Raw genomic sequence first — 23,740 nt, forward strand, 5'->3', positions numbered from 1 at the left:
GCCGCACTAAAGCTTGGGGCAGCCGCAGCAAAGGCTCAGTGGGGAAAGACCACAGCGTAAGGTCCCCCCCACCAAGCTGAACTGAGGGGCTGGATCCATGGGAAACCCCTCGAACTGTATCCAGAAAATTTTTGTTTGCTATAAAATGAAAAATGTATATAGCATGACAAATGAAATGGAAGGGTTGTGAGGCAACTCATGATTGTATTGAAGGAAACTCCCTTGCACTGTTTGTAATTTTTGACTTGGTGCTGTTTGAAACTGTTTGGTAATGTATTTTTCACAGATTTTTCTGAATAAAGTATATTTTGGAAATTTTTAAAAAGTGCAATGTCACAGGAGGTCAGTTTGTATCATATTAAGAGCCTGGCTCTCGTCCTATAGGCGTAACATTTATTTTCTGTAACATTTCTGTCACACTTGTTTATCAGACCTAAATTTACCTTATTTATTGTACTAACATGTCAATGGCACAATTTCAGTAAAAAGGAATCATCTCCATCTCAAATGGTAAGTGTAGGCTGCAAATAATTGGGCTCCTCACTCAAGCTGCCTCTTCCCCCTTCTCCCTCCCCCCACCACCCTTCAATATGAATGCCCAAACTAATACGCTCTCCTGGCTGCTGATCCACACCCTGAGAAAAGCACTATAGCTGATTGCCAGGCAGGAGCTGGCTTTATACAGAAGGCACTTGGGCATTTTAAAACAACTTAGTTAACTTTTAAGGTTCTCCTCGAAACTATTTCCCCAATGAACCGGGGAGCTAATCTTTGTTATTTAAAGCATATTGTGTGCTTACACAGCAATTACCAAGAGTTGCACTTACAGTAAAAGCACTTTAATTAACTAAAGCAATCTTCCAGTTCAGTGCTGTGTTAGCACGATGATAAAACATTGTGTGTGTGGGAGATGGAAGCAGGAGAACACATTCACAAAGGCTTACACATTCTTCATTTTCCCGCTTAAAATACTATCAGACCCCAACACCATCACATCCTAGGTTCTCCCCCGACCTAACAGTTTCACATCCTACCAATGAATCCTCTCAACTCCCCAAACGTCCCAGATCCCTGCAGTCCCCACTGCAGTATTTGCCATCCTGTCTGTTCCCACAGTGGCCCTGCCAGTGCTGCCAAACTGCAACTCCTCTCTTCCACTAGTCCCTCAGAGCCACTTTCCCCAGAGCCCAGTATCCCATCCAATAGCCCCAAATCTCACCATCCATTTCCTACTGTTCCCAAATCCCTTACTTCACTCAGGGTTCTGCAACCCCTTGCAATTCTGATCATTCCCTGAGATTTCCATCCCAGTACTCCCACAACCTCCTTCTCCAATGTTCTTATATCCAAGACCACCTCCTCCCATCCCCCCAGCTCCAGATCCTAACACCTGCTCCCCACTCTAGTTCCCATACCCAAGAACCCCAATACCCATCTGCTCCTGCCATTCTCTTCTCTCTCATCCCCTTGAAGAACTGCCGAACACTACCAAACATAAACTGTTTATTCTCCTGCAATTTCAAACATCTTCCCTGCCACTTTAATGGGTATTGTCCTTTAATAAAAGACAAAACATAAAATTGCATACATAAGTAAACAAAGACATAACTTCCACAGGAATAAGGGCATAATCATGTAATAGAACAGAAAATATTAGGAGCCCTCAATAACACTTTATAATAAAATTGTATTATTCAATTATAAGTCCGTGCTAGTTATCTTTACCTTACTGATAAAATATAATCTATGACTGACCATGAAGGATGCCACTGGGGTCCAGCTATAATGTGTAAGGAGAAGTCTTGCAGTGAACACACAGACATGAGACATTATGAAGTATTAAAAAAACCAAGCATGTCCTGATAGGTTTAACTGATCTTGAAGAAAAGCCAGATGTACAAGTAACCAACAATTATTCTTCAATGAACAGTGAAGTTTTAAGGGATCACACACTTTATACACAGCTCCACCTCAGTAGCAGAATAATCTATTGTGAGTTCCATGGCAATAACATTCCTGACTTTGTAAACCATTATATCCTCCAACAAACAACTGTGATCAACATCAGACAAGATGCACTTTTTTCTTAATCAATTCTGTTCCATTTCTATTTTAGTCAGAAAGGACCGCAACAAGTCGCAGAGAGTAACAAAGTACAGCCAGAAACTCCAAGAGCTTCCCCCCTCTTCTTTTGTTTCCCATTTCTTCACAGAAACAAACCTAAAGCACCAAAGGACAGGGTGAGTGCGTGGACTCAAACTCAGTGCTGTTCTAGGGGATGATTTTTAATGAGAAACCAGAATCATCTTCCTTAAGATCCTTTGCCAAAGTAATCTGGGTTAGTTACCAAGAAACGTGGGTAGTAATAGCCTTGCCTTCAACAACAGTATTTGACGGACTTTATTCAATGCTGGAGCTGAGTTACCATCCGCAGATCCTGTAAGAAACCCTGAACAGATACAATTGTTTGACTTTTTTTTTAAATGTAGAATAAAAATCAATTTTCCCTTTGTCTCCTGAAGACACTGACTATACTGAAAGAGCTCCATAGGCATCCTCTAGTACTTCATGCAAGTAGCTATTATTTATTTGAACCGTGACAGTGAGCTGTTATACCTTGGAAGGATTCGGAGTAGAGGCTGATATGGTATGTGGTCCTTACCTGACATTCATATTATGCAGACTTCCATCATAGGTCCCTCAAAATTGTTCCATCATTCAATTATTGGAAACCTTGATCAATTCTGCAAAATCTGAATCAGGTGCAGTGACTAATTGAAATCAGCTCACAAACTGATGGGAGATCAAACCTGGAACCTTCCTGGTCTGTCTTACTCATTAGTTAAACTCTCAGCCATCTGGAGAGCCAAGGTTGTAAGCGTTTTCACCAAATAAATATGGCAATAAACAGAAGCATGTCCCTTTATAACATTGTTAGGCTCTCGGGAGAGTCTTGGGTCTGTACTGAGTGCTGCTAGAGGACACAGAGTGTGAAGAAGGGAGTTTGGTAAGTGAGTAGATTTTAAGGGTTAATCTCTCAAGTCTAGTTTACATTTAGCAATTAACTGAAATTAGAGTTTAAGAGGCAAGTTAAGTTTCTTATAGTTTTAAAAAGGGTCTGAGTAGCTTTAGCTAGTTAATTAGGTAGCTGGCTTAAGCTGGTTTCTGAGCTCCAGCAGAACTCGAGCAAAGCTGACATCATTGTTTTCGGAGAGTAAATTCAGGGGACTCAGTGCTGCTTGTCTGCATTGAGTGATGCTGGAGGACAGAGTGTGAAGAAGGGAGTTTGGTAAGGAGGAGAACTAAATTAATTTTAAAAAGTTTAAATTAACACAATTAAAGATGGCAGGACAGGTGCGTTGCAGCTGCAGTATGTGGAAACTCCTAGATACCACGGCAATCATGTCTGTACTAAGTGTCTGTAGCTTGAGGAGCTTTGGCTCAGAGTCATTGAGCTGGAGGCTGAGCTGCAGACACTGTGATGCATCAGGGAGAGGGAAAGCTACCTGGACACTTTGTTCCAGAAGGCAGTCACACCCCTTAGGATAGGGTCATCTGTTTTGGTCAGTGGTCAGGAACAGGAGGGTGTGACTGCAAGTCAGGCAGGTAAGGAGAACAAAAAGGTGGAAGTGGAGGTGCCTCAGTCCTTGCAATTGAGCAACAAGATCGAGGTTCTTGCAGCTTGTATGGGCAAGAGCGAGGGCTGTAGTGTAGATGAGCATACTGACCATGGTGCAGGAAGCCGCTCAAGTGGGGGAAGCAAAAAGGATAGTAGCAGCTGGGGACAGTATAGTGAGGGGAACTGACTGTTCTCTGCAACAAACAGCAAGAGTCCAGAAGGCTGTGTTGCCTGCCCAGTGCTAGGGTTCAGGACATCTGCTCAGGACTGGAGAGGAACTTAGAGTGGGAGGGGGAGGATTCATCCGTCATGGTCCATGTAGGTACCAACAACATAGGCAGGTCAAGGAAAGAGGTTCTGCATAGTCAGTATGAGGAGCTAGGCACCAAATTAAGCAGAACTTCAAAGTTAATAATCTCTGGAATATTACCTGAGCCATGTGAAAATTGGAGTAGGGCAAATAAGATTAGAGAAATAAATGCGTGGCTCAAAGACTGGTGTGGTAGAAGTGGGTTCCGGTTCATGAGGCGCTGGCCCCAATACTGGAGAAAGTGGGGGCTGTACCATTGAAACAGTCTACACCTGAACTGTGCTGGGACCAGGGTTCTAGCGACCTGCAAAACTAGGAAAGTAGAGAGGGTTTTAAACTAAATAGTTAGAGCAAGGGAAGATTTGGGAAGATTTAGTAAATCGAAGAGTAGAGACAAGGCAAGAGAAAAAGGTATTAATATGGGAAAAGTTAAACAGACTGTGACAGCAAGAGTCAGTGAGTAAACTCTGCGTAAATCAGCAGACAAGGCTAGAGGTTACAAAAATAAAAGGAAAATATCTCAATGCACGTAGCAGTCGAAACAAAACATGAACTGAAAGTGCAAATAATAAGTACGATCTGATAGCTAAGGCTGCAGGATGATAGATTTGGATCTGAATATTTAAGGGTACATGACATTTAGGAAGGACAGGAAGCTAGGAAAAGGTGGAGGGGTAGTTCTATTAATTAATGATGATATTAGAACAATAGAAATGGATGACCTAAGTTCAGGAAACCAGGATGTGAAAACAGTTTGGGTCGAGATCAGAAATGATAAAGGCAAGAGGTCATGTGTGGGAGTGGTGTACTAGCCCCCTAACAGTAACCACAGGATAGGACGGGGTATAAAGGAAGAAATAATGGGAGTTTGTCAGAAAGGTACGGCGATAATCATGGGGGAGTTTAATCTACATATCGACTGGAAAAATCAGATGGGCAAAGGTAGCTTAGATGAGGAGTTCATAGAATGTTTTTGGGATTGTTTCTTAGAACAGCACGTTCTGGAGCCAGACAGCAGGCTATTCTAGACCTGGTAGTGTGCAATGAGATAGGATTAATTAATGACCTCATAGCGAAGGCGCCCCTATGCAGCAGGGATCATAGGATTGAATTTTACATTGTTAGAGAGAGAGAGAGAGAGATTAAATAAGGGCAATTATGAAGGCATGAAAGCAGAGCTATCAAAAGTGAACTGGCAAAATAAGTTAAGGGATAGGTCAATAGAGATGCAGTGGCAGACATTTAAGGGGGTATTTCAGAATAGATACATTCCAACGAGAAATAAAAATTCCAAGGACCCACCATCTGTGGTTAACTAAAAAAGTTAATGCCAGTATTAAACTTAAAGAAAAAGCATATAATTGGGTGGCAGGTCAGAACATTGGACAGAATATAAAAAACAGCAAAGAACGACTAAGATTAATAAGGAGGGAAAAATTAGAATAGAGTACGAGAGAAAGGTGGCTGGAAATATAAAACCAGATAGTAAGAGTTTCTATACGTATTTTTTTTTTTAAAAGTTAACCAAGTGAGGGTTGGTCCTATGGAAAGTGATTCTGGGGAATTAAGAAGGGAAAATAGAGATGGCAGATGAATTGAACAGGTATTTTGCATCAGTCTTCACTACAGAGAATACAAGTAACATCCCGGTGTTAGCTGTAAGTCAGGAAATGGAAGGGAGGGAGGAACTCAAGAAAATTACAATCACCAGGGAAGTGGTACTGAGCAAATTGTTGGGCTGACCAGTCCCTGGATCCTGATGGACTTGAAAGAAGTGGCTAGTGAGATAGTTGATGCATTGATTTTAATTTTCCAGAATTCCAGATTCAGGGAAGGTTGCATTAGATAGAGAAATAGCAAATGTAACTGCTTTATTCCAAAAGGGAGACAGAAAGCAGGAAACTACAGGCCAGTTAACTTAACATCTGTCTTAGGGAAAATGTTAAAAGCTATTATTAAAGACATTATAGCAGGGCACTTTGAAAAATTCAAGGTAATCGGGCAGAGTCAACATGGTTTTGTGAAAGGGAAATCGTGTTTAACCAATTTATTGGAGTTCTTTAAAGAAGTAATGTGCTGTGTATAAAGGGGATGTACAGTACTTGGATTTCCAGAAGGCATTTGATAAGGTGCCACCTCAAAGGTTCTTGTGGAAAATAAAAGTTCATGGTGTAGGGGATAACATTTTGGCATGGATAGAAGATTGGCTAGTTAACAAGAAACCGAAGGTAGGCAAAAATGGGTAATTTTCTGGTTGGCAAGATGTAATGAGTGGTGTGCCATAAGGATCAGTGCTGGGGCCTCAACATTTTGCAATTTATATAAATGACTTAGATGAAGGGACCAAACGTACGGTTGCTAAATTTGCTGATGACACACAGATAGGTAGGAAAGTAAATTGTGAAGAGGACATAAGGAAGCTAAAAGGGATATAGATAGGTTAACTGAGTGGGCAAAGATCTGGCAAATGGAGTATAATGTGGGAAAATGTCATTGTCCATTTTGACAAGAAGAATAAAAAAAGCATGTTATTTGGTGAGAGATTGCAGAGCTCTGAGATGCAGAGGGATCTGGGTGTCCTAGTGCATGAATTGCAAAAGGTTAGTATGCAGGTACAGCAAGTAATAAGGAAAGCTGCTAATGTTATTTATTGTGAGGGGAATTGAATACAAAAGTAGGGAGGTTATGCTTCAGTTATACAGGACTTTGGTGAGACCACATCTGGAGTTCTGTGTACAATATTGGTCTCCTTATTTAAGGAAAGATGTAAATGTGCTGAAAGCACTTCAGAGAAGGTTTACTAGGCTAATACCTGGAATGGGTGGATTGCCTTCTGAGGAAAGGTTGGACAGGCGAGGCTTGTATCCAGTGGAGTTTAGGAGACTGAGGTGATTTGATTGAAACATAAGATTCTGAGGGGTCTTCACAGGGTGGATGTGGAAAGGATGTTTCCTCTTGTGGGAGAATCTAGAACTGGGGTCACTGTTTTAAAAATAAGGAGTCGCCAATTTAAGACAGATGAGAAATTTTCTCAGGGTTGAGTGGCTTTGGAACTCTCTGCCTTAAAAATATTTAAAGACTCGGCTTCCACTGCCTTTTGAAGAAGGTAGATAGATTTTTTGATGAGCAAGAGGGGGAAAGGTTATTGGGGATAGGTGGGAATGTGGAGTTGAGGTTACAATCAGATCAGCCATGATCTTGTTGAATGGCAGAGTAGGCTCGAGGGACTGAGTGGCCTACTCCTGCTCCTAATTTGTATGTTCGTATATTGACTGTGCTCTTTTTCACTTCCAGAAAGCACTTAGTTTGAAGTGCAAATGAAGATCGAGGAGGAAGAAATGTCTGCTTTATTTTGTTTTCCTTTCTATTCTTCTGTATTTTAAAACTCTTAAACCATGTTTCCTTTTCCCATGAAGACTTTGTGTGGGTGTGTGCACACACCTTCTGCAATAGCATGTTTTTTTTCTTTAAAAGGGAATTCTATCATTTAAAAAAAAAACTGTCAAACATTTCAACCCTTTCAGTTTTTTCATATGCCTTCCCACTGGGGCTAGGCCTGTGCTACAAGTGACTCAGCCCATATTCTATTGATCAATTCTCTCTCTCACTTTCCTGCTGCCGGTTTTTCACCAGCTCAGCAGTAGAATTTTGCAGCAGGACCAACAGGAATTACAGTTGGAAAATTCACAAAATTAGGGTTCTCAGGCTGCATTTCATTATCACAGAACTGAGGCTACAACCTACAGCGTGGGATACATCAGTTCGAGGGCTTCTGCTCTGCTCTGATGTAATGGGTAAAACTGGCTAGAGGTCTGTGAATTTGATCTTAGCTTGGTGCAGATCCCCATAAGACACCCCTCAGCACACAATACACTGCATAGAATTGTCGAGCAGACTGCAACAGAAGTCTATTTCCTCTCCTCTCCCTTCTCTGACCAGGACCCACAAATATGGCAGAGAACAATCTTCGTTCTGTCCCAGGGAAACACATACACAGGACATTCCCTAGCATTTCAAAGGATTGTTTGCTCATTGTCTCGTTATTAGTGGCTGCTTGTGGGGTGGCTACTGCATTTTCTACATTGTGGCTCTTGCTATACTTCAAGAGGCAGTTTGTTGGTTGTTGGCTCTGGGACCATTGAGACGATGAAGTGCCACCTTTTGGATGAAACATTAAAATGAGACCTTGCCTGCTTGGGATGTGTTAATATTTGCACATGTCCAGTTACCGAGGGGGAGTTAATGTGGGCAGCTGATTGGCGGTAGTGGGCCCGCTTACCAAGGAGCGCTGAATGCAGGCGGTGGGCGCGCTTACAGAGGAGAAAACTGATTGGCGGCATTGGGTCTGGTTACAAAAAGCTGATTGGCGGTGATGGGCCCTGTTACTGAGGAGTGTGCTGATTGGCAGTAGTGGGCCCACCTACCAAGGACAGCTGATTGCCAGTGGTGGGCCCAGTTACTGAGGGAGAGCTGATTGCTGGAAGTGGGCCCAGTTACAAAGAGCGTTGATCGGCAGTAGTCGACCCTGTTACTGAGGAGAGAAGTGATTGGTGGTAGTGGGCCTGCCTACCAAGGAGAGAGCTGATACCAAAGAGAGCTGATTGGTAGTAGGCCCACTTACCAAGGACAGAACTACTTTCTGGCGGTGGACCCTGATACCGAGGAAGGAGCTGATTACCGACAGTGGGCTCAGTTACTGAGGCAAAATTGATTGCCGTCAGATGGTTCGGTTACTTGGATGTTATTTCCAGAATTCCTCAGTCAGTATGTGTTGGGTGGACTCTGGTCAGATTTTTCTCTTATTTATTTCAATGCACACCTCTTGAAGGTGGAAGGACAAGCTGAGAAGGCTGTTTAAAAAAAAAAATATGGGATTCTTGACTTTATTGATGGAGAGAAAAAGCAAGGAAGTTATTCTAAACCTTTATAAATCACTGGTTAGGCCTCAGCTGGAGGCCGATGGCCATTTCTGGGCACCACACTTTAGAACAGATGGTAAAGCCTTGGAGAAGAAGAAATTTGCTAGAATGGTACAAGTGGTGAAAAACTTCTTGTGTGGAGAAACTGGGGTTGTTTCTGCTTTAAAGCAGAGAAAGTTAACGGAAGATTTAATAGAGGTGTTCAAAATAATGAATGGTTTTGACAGAGTAAATAAGGTGAAACTTTAAAGTACTTGTCAAAGGAACCAGAGGCGAAATGAGAATTTTATTTTTAATCCAGTGTGTTATGATTTGGAATGCACTGCCTGAAACGGTGGTGGAAGCAGATTCAATAGTCCCTTTCAGAAGGGAATTGGATAAATACTTGGAGGAAAATTTGTAGGGGGTGTTGAAAAGACAGGGAGCAGAACTAATTGGATAGCTCTTTCAAAGAGTTGGCAAAAGCACTCTGAGCCAAATGGCTTTCTGCACAATATATTTTTGATTTATGGTTGTATAACCCTGAATACAAACAAAAATCTCAGTTTTGACATTTTCAACTGCCCTACCCTCATCAGCTTTTATGGAGGGGGGAGATAGTTTCACATTTCCACTATTCTTTGTGTAATGAAGTGCTTCCTAACATCACCCCTGAATGGCCTAGCTCTAATTTTAAGATTATGCCCCCTTATCTCTGAATTTCTTCACCAGAGGAACAGTTTATATCAATCCTTAATACCTCAATCAATTCACCTCTTATTACTGTATACTCAAAGGAACACAAGCCTGTCCTCATAATTTAACTTGGTACCATTCTGGTGCATCTATTATCCACTCCAAGGCCAATATATTCTTCCTCAGATGCAATGCCAAGAACTGAATGTAGTAACTGTAACAATTTCCATCCCTTTGAATTCCAGCCCCCTTAAGATAAAGGCCAACAATTCCATTAGCCTTTTTAATTATTTTTTTGTCCCTATCCACTCTCTCTATTCTTGTATTTCTAAATCTCTCTGCTCCTCCACTGTTCCTAGCTTCTCACCATTTAGAAAATAACTGATTTGTCTTTTAGGTCCAAAGTGGATACCCTCATTTCCCCAAATTGAATTCCATCTGCCAGTTTTTCCCATTTACTTTGTCTATTAATGTCCCTTTGCTACTTTTTGCTCACTATTTTGCTGTGCCATCTAACTTGTCAGCAATTGGATACATGTCTCTCCACTCCTTCATCTAAGTTATTTATATATATAGCAAAAAGCTGAGGCCTCAATATAGATCCCATGGGAACACCATTAGTCAAATCCTGGAATATTCTCTATTATCCCTATTTTTTGTTTCCTACCTCCTAATCAATTCCCTACATATGTGCTCTCACTTTTGTTCTTTTATGTGGAACCTTATTTATATGGCAGAAGGCATTCTATAACAGACACTTCCTACCTACCACATTAGTTACCACCTCAAAATATTCAAATAGCTTTGTTCGACATGCCTTACCCATTACAAATCCATGCTGGTTCTCTCTCAGTTCATGTTTGTCCAAGTGTTCAGTCACACTGTCCTTAATAATAGATACTTGTAACTTCCCCACAATAAATATTAGACTAATAGGCCTTTAATTTCCTAGTTTATCTTATGCTTCTTAAATAGTGAGGTGACATTTTTTTCCGACCTAAGGGGACAATTTCTGAATTGCGAATTTTGAAAGGTCTGGAATTTCTACAACTTCCTCACCTACTTTTAATATCCTGGAGTGAAAACCATCAGGTCCTGGAGATTCTGTAGTCTCATTATTTTCTCCATTGCCATTTTTTCACTTGTATTTTACATTAAAATCTAGGGCATTTCCTCTTTTATTTTTACTTTTCAGTGTATCTCTGGTACTTTGTTTATTCTCTGGAAAGGTCAATACAAGTATTTAGTGAGTCTGCCATTTCCTGATTTTCAATTACAGTATCACCATGTGTCTTTAAGGGCTCCACCTTACTCTTAGCCACCCTCTTTCTCTTAATACTTGTGAAACCCTTAGGGTTGCTTGAGTTATCCCTCAAGTTTTTGTCACATTCTTTTTTGAAGATCTTAATACTTGGTGTCCCTTTGATCTGTCCCAAAAAAGGCTCCTAATTTGTGGGATTCCCATACCAGAATAAAGTGCTCAATGTTGGTTAGCAAATAAATCTGTCAATGTTACACAGTTTAAAAACCTTAAAATAAATATCAAGTTTACAGTCCAACCCTAACAGGACCTTGTATGGGTTTTTAAAATTAAATTATTTAGCCTTCTTTACCTCATGACCTCCCCCAGGATACTAGTTTCCCACCAACAGCAGCCAAAGACAAGAGAATGCAATTAAAACATGTTGCAGTCTGTAATGGGCTCCAACTTGGAAAAAATGCACAGAGGATAGGAAATCATTTTCTTCCACCTTTATCCTGCTCATCAATAGTTTACTTACCTACCCTTCTCAAGATGAGACCCTGGTGTCAGAAGGACAGTGCCCATGGAGTCACTCCTTCAAATAGATCACATGCAGTCTGCCTTAACATGAATACCAGCAAGTACTACAAACTCCAAGGGGCAGAGTTATACAGCACAAACAGGCCCTTTGGCCCATCGTGTCTGTGCTGGCCATCAAACACCTAACCATTCTAGTCTCATTTTCCAGCACTTGGTCCATAGCCTTGTATGCTATGGTGTTTCAAGTGCTCATCTAAATACTTAAATGTTGTGAGCGTTCCTGCCTCTACCACCCCTTCAGGCACAGCGTTCCGGATTCTAACCACCCTCAGTGAAATTTTTTTTCCTCAAATCCCCTCTAAACCTCCTGCCCCTTACCTTAAAACTATGACCCCTGGTTACTGACCACTCCACTAAAGGAAAAAGTTTCATCCTATCTATTCTATCAATGCCCCTCATAATTTTGTATATCTCAATCATGTCCCCCCTCAGCCTTCTCTGCTCTAAGGAAAACAACTCTACCCTTTTCAGTCTCTCTTCATAGCTGAAATGCACCAGTGCAGGCAACATCCTGGTGAATCTCCTCTGCACCCTCTCCGGTACAATCACATCCTTCCTATAGTGTGGTGCCCAGAACTGTACACAGTACTCCAGCTGTGGCCTAACTCGCATTTTATACAGCTCCCATAACCTCCCTGCTCTTATATTCTATGCTTTGGCTAATAAAGGCAAGTATCCCATATGCCTTCCTAACCACCTTATCTACCTTTGCTGCTGCCTTCAATGATTTATGGACAAGTACACCAAGGTCCCTCTGACCCTCTGTACTTCCTAGGGTCCAACCATCCATTGTATATTCTCTTGCCTTGTTAGTCCTCCCAAAATGCATCACCTCACATTTCTCAGGATTAAATTCCATTTGCCACTGCTCTGCCCATCTATATCGTCCTGTAATCTAAGGCTTTCCTCCTCACTATTTACGACACCACCAATTTTCGTGTCATCTGCAAACTTATCATACCTCCTATATTCACATCTAAATCATTAACGCACACTATAAACAGCAAGGGTCCCAGCACTGATCCCTCTGGTACACCACTGGTCACAGGCTTCCACTTGCAAAAACAACCCTAGACCATCACCCTCTGCCTCCTGCCACTAAGCCAATTTTGGATCCAAATTGCCCTGGATCCCACGGGCTCTTACCTTCTTAACCAATCTCCCATGCAGGACCTTCTCAAAAGCCTTACTGAAGTCCATGTAGACTATATCAACTGCTTTACCCTCATCTAGACATCTAGTCACCGCCTCAAAATGCAATCAAATTAGTTAGACATGATGTCCCCCTGACAAAGCCATGCTGATTATCCCAGATTAATCCCTGCCTCTCCAAGTGGAGATTAATCCTGTCCCTCAGAATTTTTTCCAATAGTTTCCCAACCACTGATGTTAGCCTGTAATTACCTGGTTTATCCCTGCTACCCTTGAATAATGCTACCACATTCGCTGTCTTCCAATCGTCTGGTACCTCTCCTGTGGCTAGAGAAGATTTGAAAATTTGTGTCAGAGTCCCTGCAATGTCCTCCCTTGCCTCAAGTAACAGCCTGGGATACATCTCATCTGGGCCTGGGGATTTATCCACTTTTAAGCCCGCTAAAACTGCTAACACTTCCTCCCTTTCAATGCTAATATGTTCAAGTATATCACAATCCCCCTCCCTGATCACTACACCTACATCATCCTTCTTCATAGTGAACACAGATGAATAGTAATCATTTAAAACCTCCCCTATGTCCTCCAGCTCCACACACAGATTGCCACTTCAGTTGCTAATGGTCCCTACTCGTTCCCTGGTTATCCTCTTGTCTTAATATACTTGTAAAACGCCTTAGGATTTTCCTTTATCTTGCCTGCCAGTGTCCCCTCTTTGCTCTCCTAATTACTTGAAGTACCCCCCTACATTTTCTATACTCTAGTGCCTCTGCTGTTTTCAGTGCTCTGAATCTGCCACAAGCCTCCTTTTTTACCCTGATCCAATCCTCTATATCCCTGGACTTGTTGTTCCTACCCTTCACCTTAACGGGTACATGTTGGCTCTGAACTCTCACTATTTCCTCTCACTGCACACAAAAGAAAAGAGAATCCACACTAGAGACAGTGGTATTTTGGAAATGTTCTCTACTTTAAAGTCAAACAAAAGGTTATACAGGTGCATTTGGTTTTTTCCACATTCACTTCATAGAAATATAACACTGCAGATTGATTATGTAAATATTCTGCAAGTTTTTTACATTTACATTTTAACCACTTTTGTATGCACTCCCATGATAAATTGTTCTTTCATTCAAAATAATTTGTGTGAAATATCCATTATGTCTTTCTCCGTAAATTGCCATTTGTTTCACTCCAACCAAACACCCCATTCATTTTTCATGTGAGGTTAAACTATGCAGTACCTTGACATACAATTTGCACTGTGCTACAGAGTGCAGGACACTACAAACCTGTGTACACAATTTATCAATGTTTGCTGACTGCATTGCCTAAAAAAGGTGGTGGAGGTGGGGGGTGAAGGAATTGTTTAGTTACAAAGGGTCACCTAGAAACAGATAACACTGCTCCCACCTCCCCTCACTCCTAATCTCTCACTCTTTCGCGGATAGGAGGAAAAACATTAAGCAATCTTTGAAACTATTTTCCCCCCTTTGTGATCTGGAGTGTAATTAAGAGAGAACAGGGTTAAGGGGTTCTATTCCACACAGTAAAAGGTATTGTCTAATTCTACAGTACAGAAGGCTGGGCAGCTATATCTTTCCCAGCACACAGGTGCAGCAGATGGATCCTCTGCAAGAATAAAATAAGTCCATACCTATTTTTTTTAATAAACTCTTTTTCTACTTGAAGTAATTAAGTTGGAAATACATTACCTCCAACGTGCCAACTAAGAATAATAATAAAGGGCATCAAAGTTCAGTGTTGTGTTGTCCTTACTCACCATCTACACATCCCCTTACCAGCAGGAGTCCCAGGCCAGTGAGCAGAGCCAGTACCCCTCATCGAGCTTTAGGTACACCGAGGTCAATTGTCAACCCAAGGTCAGCAAACTCAACACAGCAGTACATATATCCACTGGGCAACAAGTCTGACAAAGCCAATGCCACAGAATCCAAACCCGGAGTGCACAGTATTCCAATAATGACATACACTGCATTCGAAGTTCAACAGAAGTGCAGTGGAGTGCTCCATGTGTGTACTCAGAGCCGCAGAGATGTTCCAGTTATGCCCTCGAGTACTGTCACAGATTATGACAAAGGTTGGTTCCAGATTCCACCAACAGTGAACTGCTCATCTCAGCAGTGCCAAAGGGTGAGGACATGAGCAGATGTCAGGCATTTCCCTGCACCACAAAGGGAGAGAGAAATCACTGACTAGAACTAGATTATCCACCTCTTAGCTGGGGAAACAACTCTTTTCCAGTGGCTCCAAAATGAAAGTAAAATTAGATGGGAATTTTCCACAGACTACAAATTCTTCCTGCCTCTTTCTACTCTCAACTGTATTTAAATAACATGCTGGAGTTTTCTTGAGACCAATTAGAAAACATAACATGCACTGCCAAAATTAAAACCTGAAGAGCTGCTGTTTTGTAACAGATACAGAGGGAGTTCATGCAGTTCAATAGATGTATTCACTGGGTGAGTCAAATAGCAACCAGCAAGTAGCAAAGATTGAAATTTGTCTACAAACAAAATGTACCCTTTGAATCACTAGGTCAAATCTGCCCACTTTATCACACTGCATTAAGAGAAGCATGAGACCGGCTGAGAGCTTTCTCCAAACCAGGCAGAATAGGGTAAAATTAGGAAAGTTGATGAAGGAAGGGCAGTGGATGTTATCTATATGGACTTTAGTAAAGCCTTTGACAAGGTCCCGCATGGCAGACTGGTACAAAAAGTGAAGTCACACGGGATCAGAGGTGAGCTGGCAAGATGGATACAGAACTGGCTCGGTCATAGAAGACAGAGGGTAGCAGTGGAAGGGTGCTTTTCTGAATGGAGGGATGTGACCAGTGGTGTTCTGCAGGGATCAGTGCTGGGACCTTTGCTGTTTGTAGTATATATAAATGATTTGGAGGAAAATGTAGCTGGTCTGATTAGTAAGTTTGCAGACGACACAAATGTTGGTGGAGTTGCGGATAATGATGAGGATTGTCAGAGGATACAGATCGGTTGGAGACTTGGGCGGAGAAATGGCAGATGGAGTTTAATCCGGACAAATGTGAGGTAATGCATTTTGGAAGGTCTAATGCAGGTGAGAGGTATACAGTAAATGGCAGAACCCTTATTAGTATTGACAGGCAGAGAGATCTGGGCGTACAGGTCCACAGGTCACTGAAAGTGGCAACGCAGGTGGATAAGGTAGTCAAGAAGGCATACGGCATGCTTGCCTTCATCAGTCGGGGCATAGAGTGTAAAAATTGGCAAGTCATGTTGCAGCTGTACAGAACCTTAGTTAGGCCACACTACCAGAAGGACGTGGATGCTTTGGAGAGGGTACAGAGGAGGTTTACCAGGATGTTGCCTGGTTTGGAGGGCATTAGCTAGGAGAAGAGGTTGGAAAACTCGGATTGTTTTCACTGGAACGACGGAGGTGGAGGGGCGACATGATAGAGGTTTACAAAGTTATGAGCGGCATGGACAGAGTGGATAGTCAGAAGCTTTTTCCCAGGGTTGAAGAGTCAGTTACTAGGGGACATAGGTTTAAGGTGCAAGGGGCAAAGTTTAGAGGGGATGTGCGAGGCAAGTTTTTTTTTTTTACACAGAGGCTGGTGAGTGCCTGGAACTTGCTGCCAGGGGAGGTGGTGGAAGCAGCTACGATAGCAACGTTTAAGAGACATCTTGACAAATACATGAATAGGAAAGGAATAGAGGGATATGGACCCTGGAAGTGCAGAAGGTGTTAGTTTAGGCAGGCATCAAGATCGGTGCAGGCTTGGAGGGCTGAATGGCCTGTTCCTGTGCTGTACTGTTCTTTGTAAGGGCCACAGGTCTGACACTGAGATCTCTGTCAATTCTGCAACCTGCCTTCCTAACAAATGTAGCTCCCCGCCACGAGTTCAAGCCCATCAAATACACCTGTAGGTCTGCACCATACAAGCACAGTAAACACCTGCACATTGCAGTGACTGAATTCCCTTGTCCATTTAGCCCAAGAGATGCAAGCATGCTTCTTTCAGTTCTGTCCTTGGACATAATCTGATCATGGGGTGAGTTTCCCCTTTATTGTCTGTAGTGTTATTAACCATACTTGTGGAAAGGTTTCCATGTGATACCAAGCTGCTTCTGTGATTTACTTGTAAGGAATAGCCATCATACCAACAGGAATCCCCTGTCAATACCATCCTCTAAGACTTTGCGCCCTTGCAAAAAGTACTCAAGCCCTGCAGTCTCTGCCAACCTCCACTTCTGCTCAATTTGCACCTCACTGTCAACAGGGGGAGCAGCACAAATGTAGATGGAAAAAGCACATAAAAATGATAAATACCACCATTAGAAGTGAACCAGCTAGGAGATGGTGTTCCTCTTTGCGTACTGTAATATTCATTTGCTTTGACCAAGATAGGTCTGGCAGTGAATTAGCAGAATTACATGCTAATTCTGTCTACATTCATGCTGCCTCCCCCGGTTGAGTGAGGTCTGGTCAGTGTCGATCACTGTTAATTGTGTTAACTGTTAATTAAATGCTGAAATCTATTATTAAGCAGGTCATTTAGAAAATCTCAATGCAATCAGGCAGAGTCAACATGGTTTTGTGAAAGGGAAATCGTGTTTGACTAATTTATTAGAGTGCTTTGAGGAAGTAACAAGCAACGTGAATAAAGGGGAACCTGTGTATGTGGCGTACTTGGATTTCCAGAAGGTATTTGACAAGGTGCCGCATCAAAGGTTACGAAATAAAATAACAGCCCACAGTACAGGGGGTAACATATTAGTGTGGATAGAGGATTGGTTATCTAACAGGAAACAGAGTAGGCATAAATGGATCGTTTTCAGGTTGGCAAGCTGTAACCAGTGGAGTGCCACAAGGACCAGCGCTGGGGCCTCAACTATTTACAATCTATATCAATGACTTGAAGGAAGGGACAGAATGTATGGTGGCTAATTTTGCTGATGACACAAAGATAGGAGAGTAAGTTGTGAAGAGGACATAGGAGTCTGCAAAGAGCTATGGATAGGTTAATTGAGTGGGCAAAGATTTGGCAGATGGAGTATAATGTGGGAAAGTGTGAACTTGTCCACTTTGGCCAGAAGAATAAAAAAGCAACATATTATTTAAATGGAGAGAGATTGCAGAAATCAGATGTAGAGGGATCTGGGTGTCCTAGTACACGAAACACAAAAGGTTAGTATGCAGATACAGCAAGTGATTAAGAAGACAAATACAAATGTTGTCATTTATTGCAAGGGGAATGGAATATAAAAGTAGAGATGTTTTGCTACAGTTGTACAGGCATTGGTGAGACCACATCTGGAGTACTGTGTGCAGATTTGGTCTCCTTACTTAATAAGGATATAATTGCATTAGAAGCAGTTCAGAGAAGGTTCACGTGACTGATTCCTGGGATGAGAGGTTTATATTATGAGGAAAGGTTGGGGCTGTATTCATTGGAGTTTAGAAGGATGAGAGGTGATCTTATTGAAACATAAAAGATAGTGAGGGGTCTCGACAGGGTGGATGTTGAAAGGCGATTTCCCCTTGTGGGAGAGACTAAAACTAGGGGCACAGTTTAAAAATAAGGGGTCTCTCATTTTTTTCTCTCAGAGTCATGAGTCTGTGGAACTCTCTTCCCCGGAGAGTGGTGGAGGCAGGGTCATTTAATGTTTTCAAGGCAGAGGTAGACAGATTCTTGACAAACAAGGAAGTCAAAGGGTATCAGGGGTAGGCAGGAAAGTGGGGGAGTTGAGTCCACAAACAGATCATATAGAACGACGAAGCAGGCTCGAGGGGCTGAATACCCTACTCCTTCTCCTAGTTTATATGTATATCAATTGTGTTTAATTATATGCAAGTGGAGGGCATTAATTGGAGTTTCACTTGAGCACATATAAAGAGACTCTTACTGAAATTGTGGGGTGGTTGAGTTAGAAGGTATATACTTGTAATGTTTCGCTCTGTAAATAAATGCAAGACTGAGTAAAGATCGGATCCAGTATCATTCTTCACCTTTCCAGAACAGAACAATCAGCATCACTCCCTGTTGCCACTGGGATACACAAATGACACAAGTTTACACAAGAGCTTCACAACCAAGAAGTGTAATGCAAGGTGATCTCATGTGGGATGCCAGATCCCTGATAACTAAAGATAAGCCCTTTATTTCAGGAAAGTTTTAAAAGCAGATTTTTCATCTGATAGATGCCGAGAGTTTTATGACCTTCTGAGCTGTCAGCATACAGATGGTCAGTGCTGAAACAGGTAACAGGGCAGGACTGTGCAGCAATTTGGAGCAGAAGCTTCAATCAGCATCCTTTTTTCACACGAGTTATGACCTGCAGTGCACTTCCTGAAAGGGTGGTGGAAGCAGATCAACAGCAACTTTCAAAAAGGAATTGGATAAATACTTGAAAAGTTGCAGGGCTATGGGGAAAGAGCAGGGGAGTAGTACTCCTTCTTTACTCTTATGATCTGGCAGTAAGTACAGGAACTGCACAAGGCAAAGCCAAGGTGGCCAGTGCCTCAGCCAACAGTTTTACCAAATAGGGCATCTTTACAGCAGAAGTCTGTACTGAAGTCCATGTCCTTCACTGGTCAGTGGGCTGACACCAGACAAAATAATAATGAAAGATACTTGATAGCCATAAAAGCCTCCCTATAGCCTTCAGGAAAGGAAATCTGGCAACCCTACCCAGCCTAGCCTACATGTGCTTCGAGTCCCACATTACATGGTTGACTTTTAATGGCCTCAGGCCAGCCATGGATGGCTACTAAATGCAGCCTTGCCAGTGCTGCCCACAACCCAAGAACAAAAAGGGAGGTCCTCGTTTTCTACGCTCACACCTAACATAGGCCATAGGCACCCTAATCTACTGTACCACTTCTGCCACAGCCACAATTGGGTTTGGCTAACACATTTCAGATAAGAGATGCTCTTGGTCTGTAGTGCAGCACACTGTGCAGTGACCCACTTGGAGAGTGAGTGTGGATCTTGCTCTGTAATGCAGCACACTGTGACCCACTTGGCGAGCGAGTGTGGATCTTGCTCTGCAGTGCAGCACACTGTGCAGTGACCCACTTGAAGAGTGAGTGCGGATCTTGCTCTGTAATGCAGCACACTGTGCAGTGACCCACTTGGAGAGTGACTGTGGATCTTGCTCTGCAGTGCAGGACACAGTGCAGTGACCTACTTGGAGAGTGAGTGTGGATCTTGCTCTGTAATGCAGCAGACTGTGCAGTGACCCATTTGGAGAGTGAATGTGGATCTTGCTCTGCAGTGCAGCACACTGTGCAGTGACCCACTTGGACAGTGAATGAGGATCTTGCTCTGCAGTGCAGCACACAATGCAGTGACTCACTTGGAGAGTGTGTGGATTCATTGTAAACATGGTTTGAGCAAGCTCAACCACATGGATGGGACTTGATAGATCAGCTTTTTCGTTCTGTCCTTGATAGTAAGTTTTGAAATGGCGATTTTGATGGCAGGTAGTCTAATTTAAAAAAAAAATCAGAATTAACATCACTGAGCTGAGTTAAAGAGTAGTCTACCTCTCCCTTACAAAGCAGCTGCATAACTATGGGAAAAATAATCTTTCATCTATTTTCTTCCCCTACAAATTCACCATAAAACAGTCATCAGAGCTCATCTCCAATTTGTTAAGCAACAAACAATTTTAAAAAGATTACCTTTTCCACTTCAGATAGACTAAGAGACATCCTACTCTGAATGGGTGGGTTATATTGACTGTTACTGGCAATCAGATGAATACTACTGTAGTGCTCCTAGAGTTTCCCTTTATCAAGGGGAACAGAGACCCTTGTAATCAAGTTCTCCAACACAGAACTGCACAGACTCACTACAGACTTGGCAGGACCTTAGCCTAGAGTTCCAGGCTGTTTGTACACATTTGGCTCCTGGAAACTCTTGCTGGCATTATTCTGCAGGGAAAAGAAAAAGTGGTGAAAAGGCTAACATTTCAGTCAGGATACTTATTTTTCGGCAATTGGCCTGCAAAACTGGAAGGGTGGTTAAGCAATCCTCAACCTGTGCCCACTAAGCCATGGAGGCCTGCACCAATAAAGGGTAGGTCTGTAGTCGTGTGCCATCTATGGCAATAAGAGCGTAGTGCCAGGCCTGTACGTACTTCCCAAACTCATCTGAGAGATATAGAGGAGACAATAAGATACAAACGACTCTGTATTCCACTCTCAATGTCACTCGCTTTTCCTCAGAAAAAATTGTAGTACTCTGGCCTCATGAGAGCAGCATTTTCCACTGTACATTAAACCAAAAAAACCTGGAGCGGTGCCTTCAAGTTGGATGTGAGAAATGCAGAAAAGTTCTTTCATCTGTGTATATATACAAAGTATCTGTGAGGGGCGAGAGAATTAGCTTTACCCACCAACACCAGTATAATGGTCTTCAGCCTCCCTCCTGGGGAGCAAGTGACTGATCCATCGCCACCTTGAACACAGAAGGCACTGCCGTGGCTCTCATTTCCCCTGAAAGCTGCTCAGTTCCATCTCGTCCTTCCTCCTCTTCTGTGTAAACAGGGAGCTGAACGGGTAGAGTTTGGCCTTTGCCCGGAAGCGTTGTCCGGCAATCTCAATCTCATAGTCCCCGCGATTGATGAAGTCTGGGGTCACCACCAGTTTGGCTCCGGAATCTTCATCATACTGGTGAACGAAGCCCAAGCAGACGTGGCGAGCCAGCGTGTAACTGTAGGCACTACTAGTTGTCATGCCAACGTAGTGGCCGTTCCTGTATATAGGCTCTCCCCACCAAGGCCAAAGGTCAAGGTCAGTGTCATGATCATCTAGGATAAACATGGTGAACCGACGGCAAACTCCCTCCTGTCTTTGCTGCAACAGAGCCTCACGGCCAATAAAATCAGTCCCCTACAAATAAACAAAGAAGTTAACCCAAGAAATACAGAAAGAACAGAGACACAATATGACCAGCACCACGCTCTGTCCCAAGGAAGTGGAGAAGTGACCCCATACCCGTCGTGAGGCTAGTAAGCCCATAGTCGTACTTAGGGATACAAGGGACACCCAATCCCTTCTGCTGGGAAAAGGCATGACATTTCCCCCAAAGAGTGCATTGACATTACGATATCAGAAAAACCCAAGCCCGAATAAGGCTGCATTTTCACTGGCCACAACTCCACAGGATGTGGTGGAGTTCTATAAGACTTACCACACGTGCCAGGTTGTGGGGAAGCCTCAAACTGCAATAAAACCTGCACCCCTAATTACCATACCGGCTTTTGGGGAACCGTTCAGCAGACTGCTGGTAGATTGTGTGGGATCCATGCCGAAAACAAAAGGGGGTTACTACTACCTTCTCACCATTATGGATGTGGCTACTCCATTTCCAGAGGCTATCCTTCTTAAGACCTATCTCTGCTAAGGTAGTGGTGGAGGGGCTAACCCAATTCTTCACCAGTTATGGACTGCCTTCTGAGATCCAGTCAGGTCAGGGCACAAATTTTATGTCCAGTATTTTTCAAAAAGATCATGGGTAATCTGGACTACCACCCACAATCACAGGGGGCTTTGCAGCGGTACCACCAGACCCTAAAGACAATGATCAGGGCATACTGCAATCAGTACCCCATGACTGGGACAAAGGGCTGGGATTTCTTCTGTTTGCTACCAGAGACTCACCAAATGAGTCCACTGGCATCAGTCCTTTTGAATTAGTTTATGGACATGAGGTGAGAGGTCCTCTAAAACTAATCCAGGAGGGGTTTTTGGGACACAAGGACAAATCTTCCCTGTTAAACTACATCTCCATGTTCCTAGAACAGCTCACAAGAGACTGTGCGTTGGCTCAGTAACAGCTAAAGCCTCCCAGACAACTATGAAAAGGCAGGTGTTAGTGCCATTACCAATATAGGGAGAACCATTGAAAGCCCAGTTCAGTGGCATGTACAGAGTAGTAAAGAGAGTTAGCAATGTAAATTATATAATTGACACCCCAGGTTGTAGGAAAAAGCAAAGGCTGTGCCACATCAATATGTTAAAACGGTATCACAGCCGGAAAGGGGACAATATGGGCGGCACAGTGGCGCAGTGGTTAGCATCGCAGCCTCACAGCTCCAGCGATCCGGGTTCAATTCTGGGTACTGCCTGTGCGGAGTTTGCAAGTTCTCCCTGTGTCTGTGTGGGTTTCCGCCGGGTGCTCCGGTTTCCTCCCACCACCAAAGACTTGCAGGTTGATAGGTAAATTGGCCATTATAAATTGCCCCTAGTATAGGTAGGTGGTAGGGGAATATAGGGACAGGCAGGAATATGGGATTAGTGTAGGATTAGTATAAATGGGTTGTTGATGGTCGGCACAGACTCGGTGGGCCGAAGGGCCTGTTTCAGTGCTGTATCTCTAAATAAATAAAATAAATAAACAAGCACAAGTCTGTCAGGCAGTCAGGAAAGAGGAGGATGAACGGGACAGTGAGGGCGAGTTAGAGGGAGGCCTGGAGGATTCCCAAATCGAACCCCATCTGGTTAGCTTACACTGAAATGTTAGGGAAATTAGACACCGTACTCTCCTATTTAAACGCAAGGCTGCTCACGGCATTTAAAGCGATCTGCAGGGACAAACCAGGGGACACAACCTTAACCCAACATCATGTAGATGTTGGAGAGACTCCTCCCATAAAACAAAATCCCTATTGCCTAGGTCCCAGGAAACTGATCCAGGTTCAGGAGGAAATTCAGACTGAAGACCTAGAAATTAAAGATTTAAATTCTGAAGGGAGACACAGAAGAGCTCATAAACCAAAGGAAAACCCGAAGCCCAAAAAGGTTTTTGTGGCAGATTTGGATGGTGGTGGTGACAGCAAGTCAAGTATCCTAACTGGGGAGGAATTGTTGGCGAGGCTGGCTGAGCACAGGAAAAACTATGTACAAAAAGCACTGGATGTTTTTCAGAAAGTTATGAACAACTTTGCTTCCAGGGTTGAGTTCACTGATAGAGAAACTGGAAAAGGAAGATATTGTAGAAATTCACGAGGAAATTCAATGTACGCTGGAGCACAAGCTGACTGAGCCCAGTCAAAGCAGTGGAGTTCCCCAGTTGTATTCATGCTCAACCCTAGATAAAAAAAAAATTAAACCAGCGTATCGCTATGACAGTGAGACTGATGAGTGTGTGTGTACAATTTCTTTTTAATTTGTGGCCTCAGAAAGAAATGTTCCTGCTGTCACATTTCATT

The 23,740-nt window shown here is 42.9% G+C and overlaps 2 protein-coding genes across 4 annotated transcripts in view; one reads left to right on the plus strand and one right to left on the minus strand.

Moving 5' to 3' along the window:
• Positions 1 to 18,489, plus strand: part of LOC137379055 (protein Daple-like) — a 73,305-nt gene extending 54,816 nt beyond the window's left edge. Inside the window, exons 8-9 of the mRNA XM_068049668.1 lie at positions 2,117 to 2,240; positions 7,224 to 18,489. Of these exons, the coding sequence (XP_067905769.1) occupies positions 2,117 to 2,240; positions 7,224 to 7,250 (151 nt within the window). The 3' untranslated portion in view covers positions 7,251 to 18,489. The remainder of the gene's footprint in view (positions 1 to 2,116; positions 2,241 to 7,223) is intronic.
• Positions 604 to 23,740, minus strand: part of pdpr (pyruvate dehydrogenase phosphatase regulatory subunit) — a 105,212-nt gene continuing 82,075 nt past the window's right edge. For all 3 annotated transcript variants that reach the window (XM_068049667.1, XM_068049665.1, XM_068049666.1), the window contains exon 18: positions 604 to 21,419. In XM_068049667.1, coding sequence (XP_067905768.1) covers positions 21,015 to 21,419 — 405 coding nt within the window. In that variant the 3' untranslated portion in view covers positions 604 to 21,014. The remainder of the gene's footprint in view (positions 21,420 to 23,740) is intronic.

Source organism: Heterodontus francisci, chromosome 17 (genome assembly GCF_036365525.1).
Source record: "Heterodontus francisci isolate sHetFra1 chromosome 17, sHetFra1.hap1, whole genome shotgun sequence".
Taxonomy (NCBI): domain Eukaryota; kingdom Metazoa; phylum Chordata; class Chondrichthyes; order Heterodontiformes; family Heterodontidae; genus Heterodontus; species Heterodontus francisci.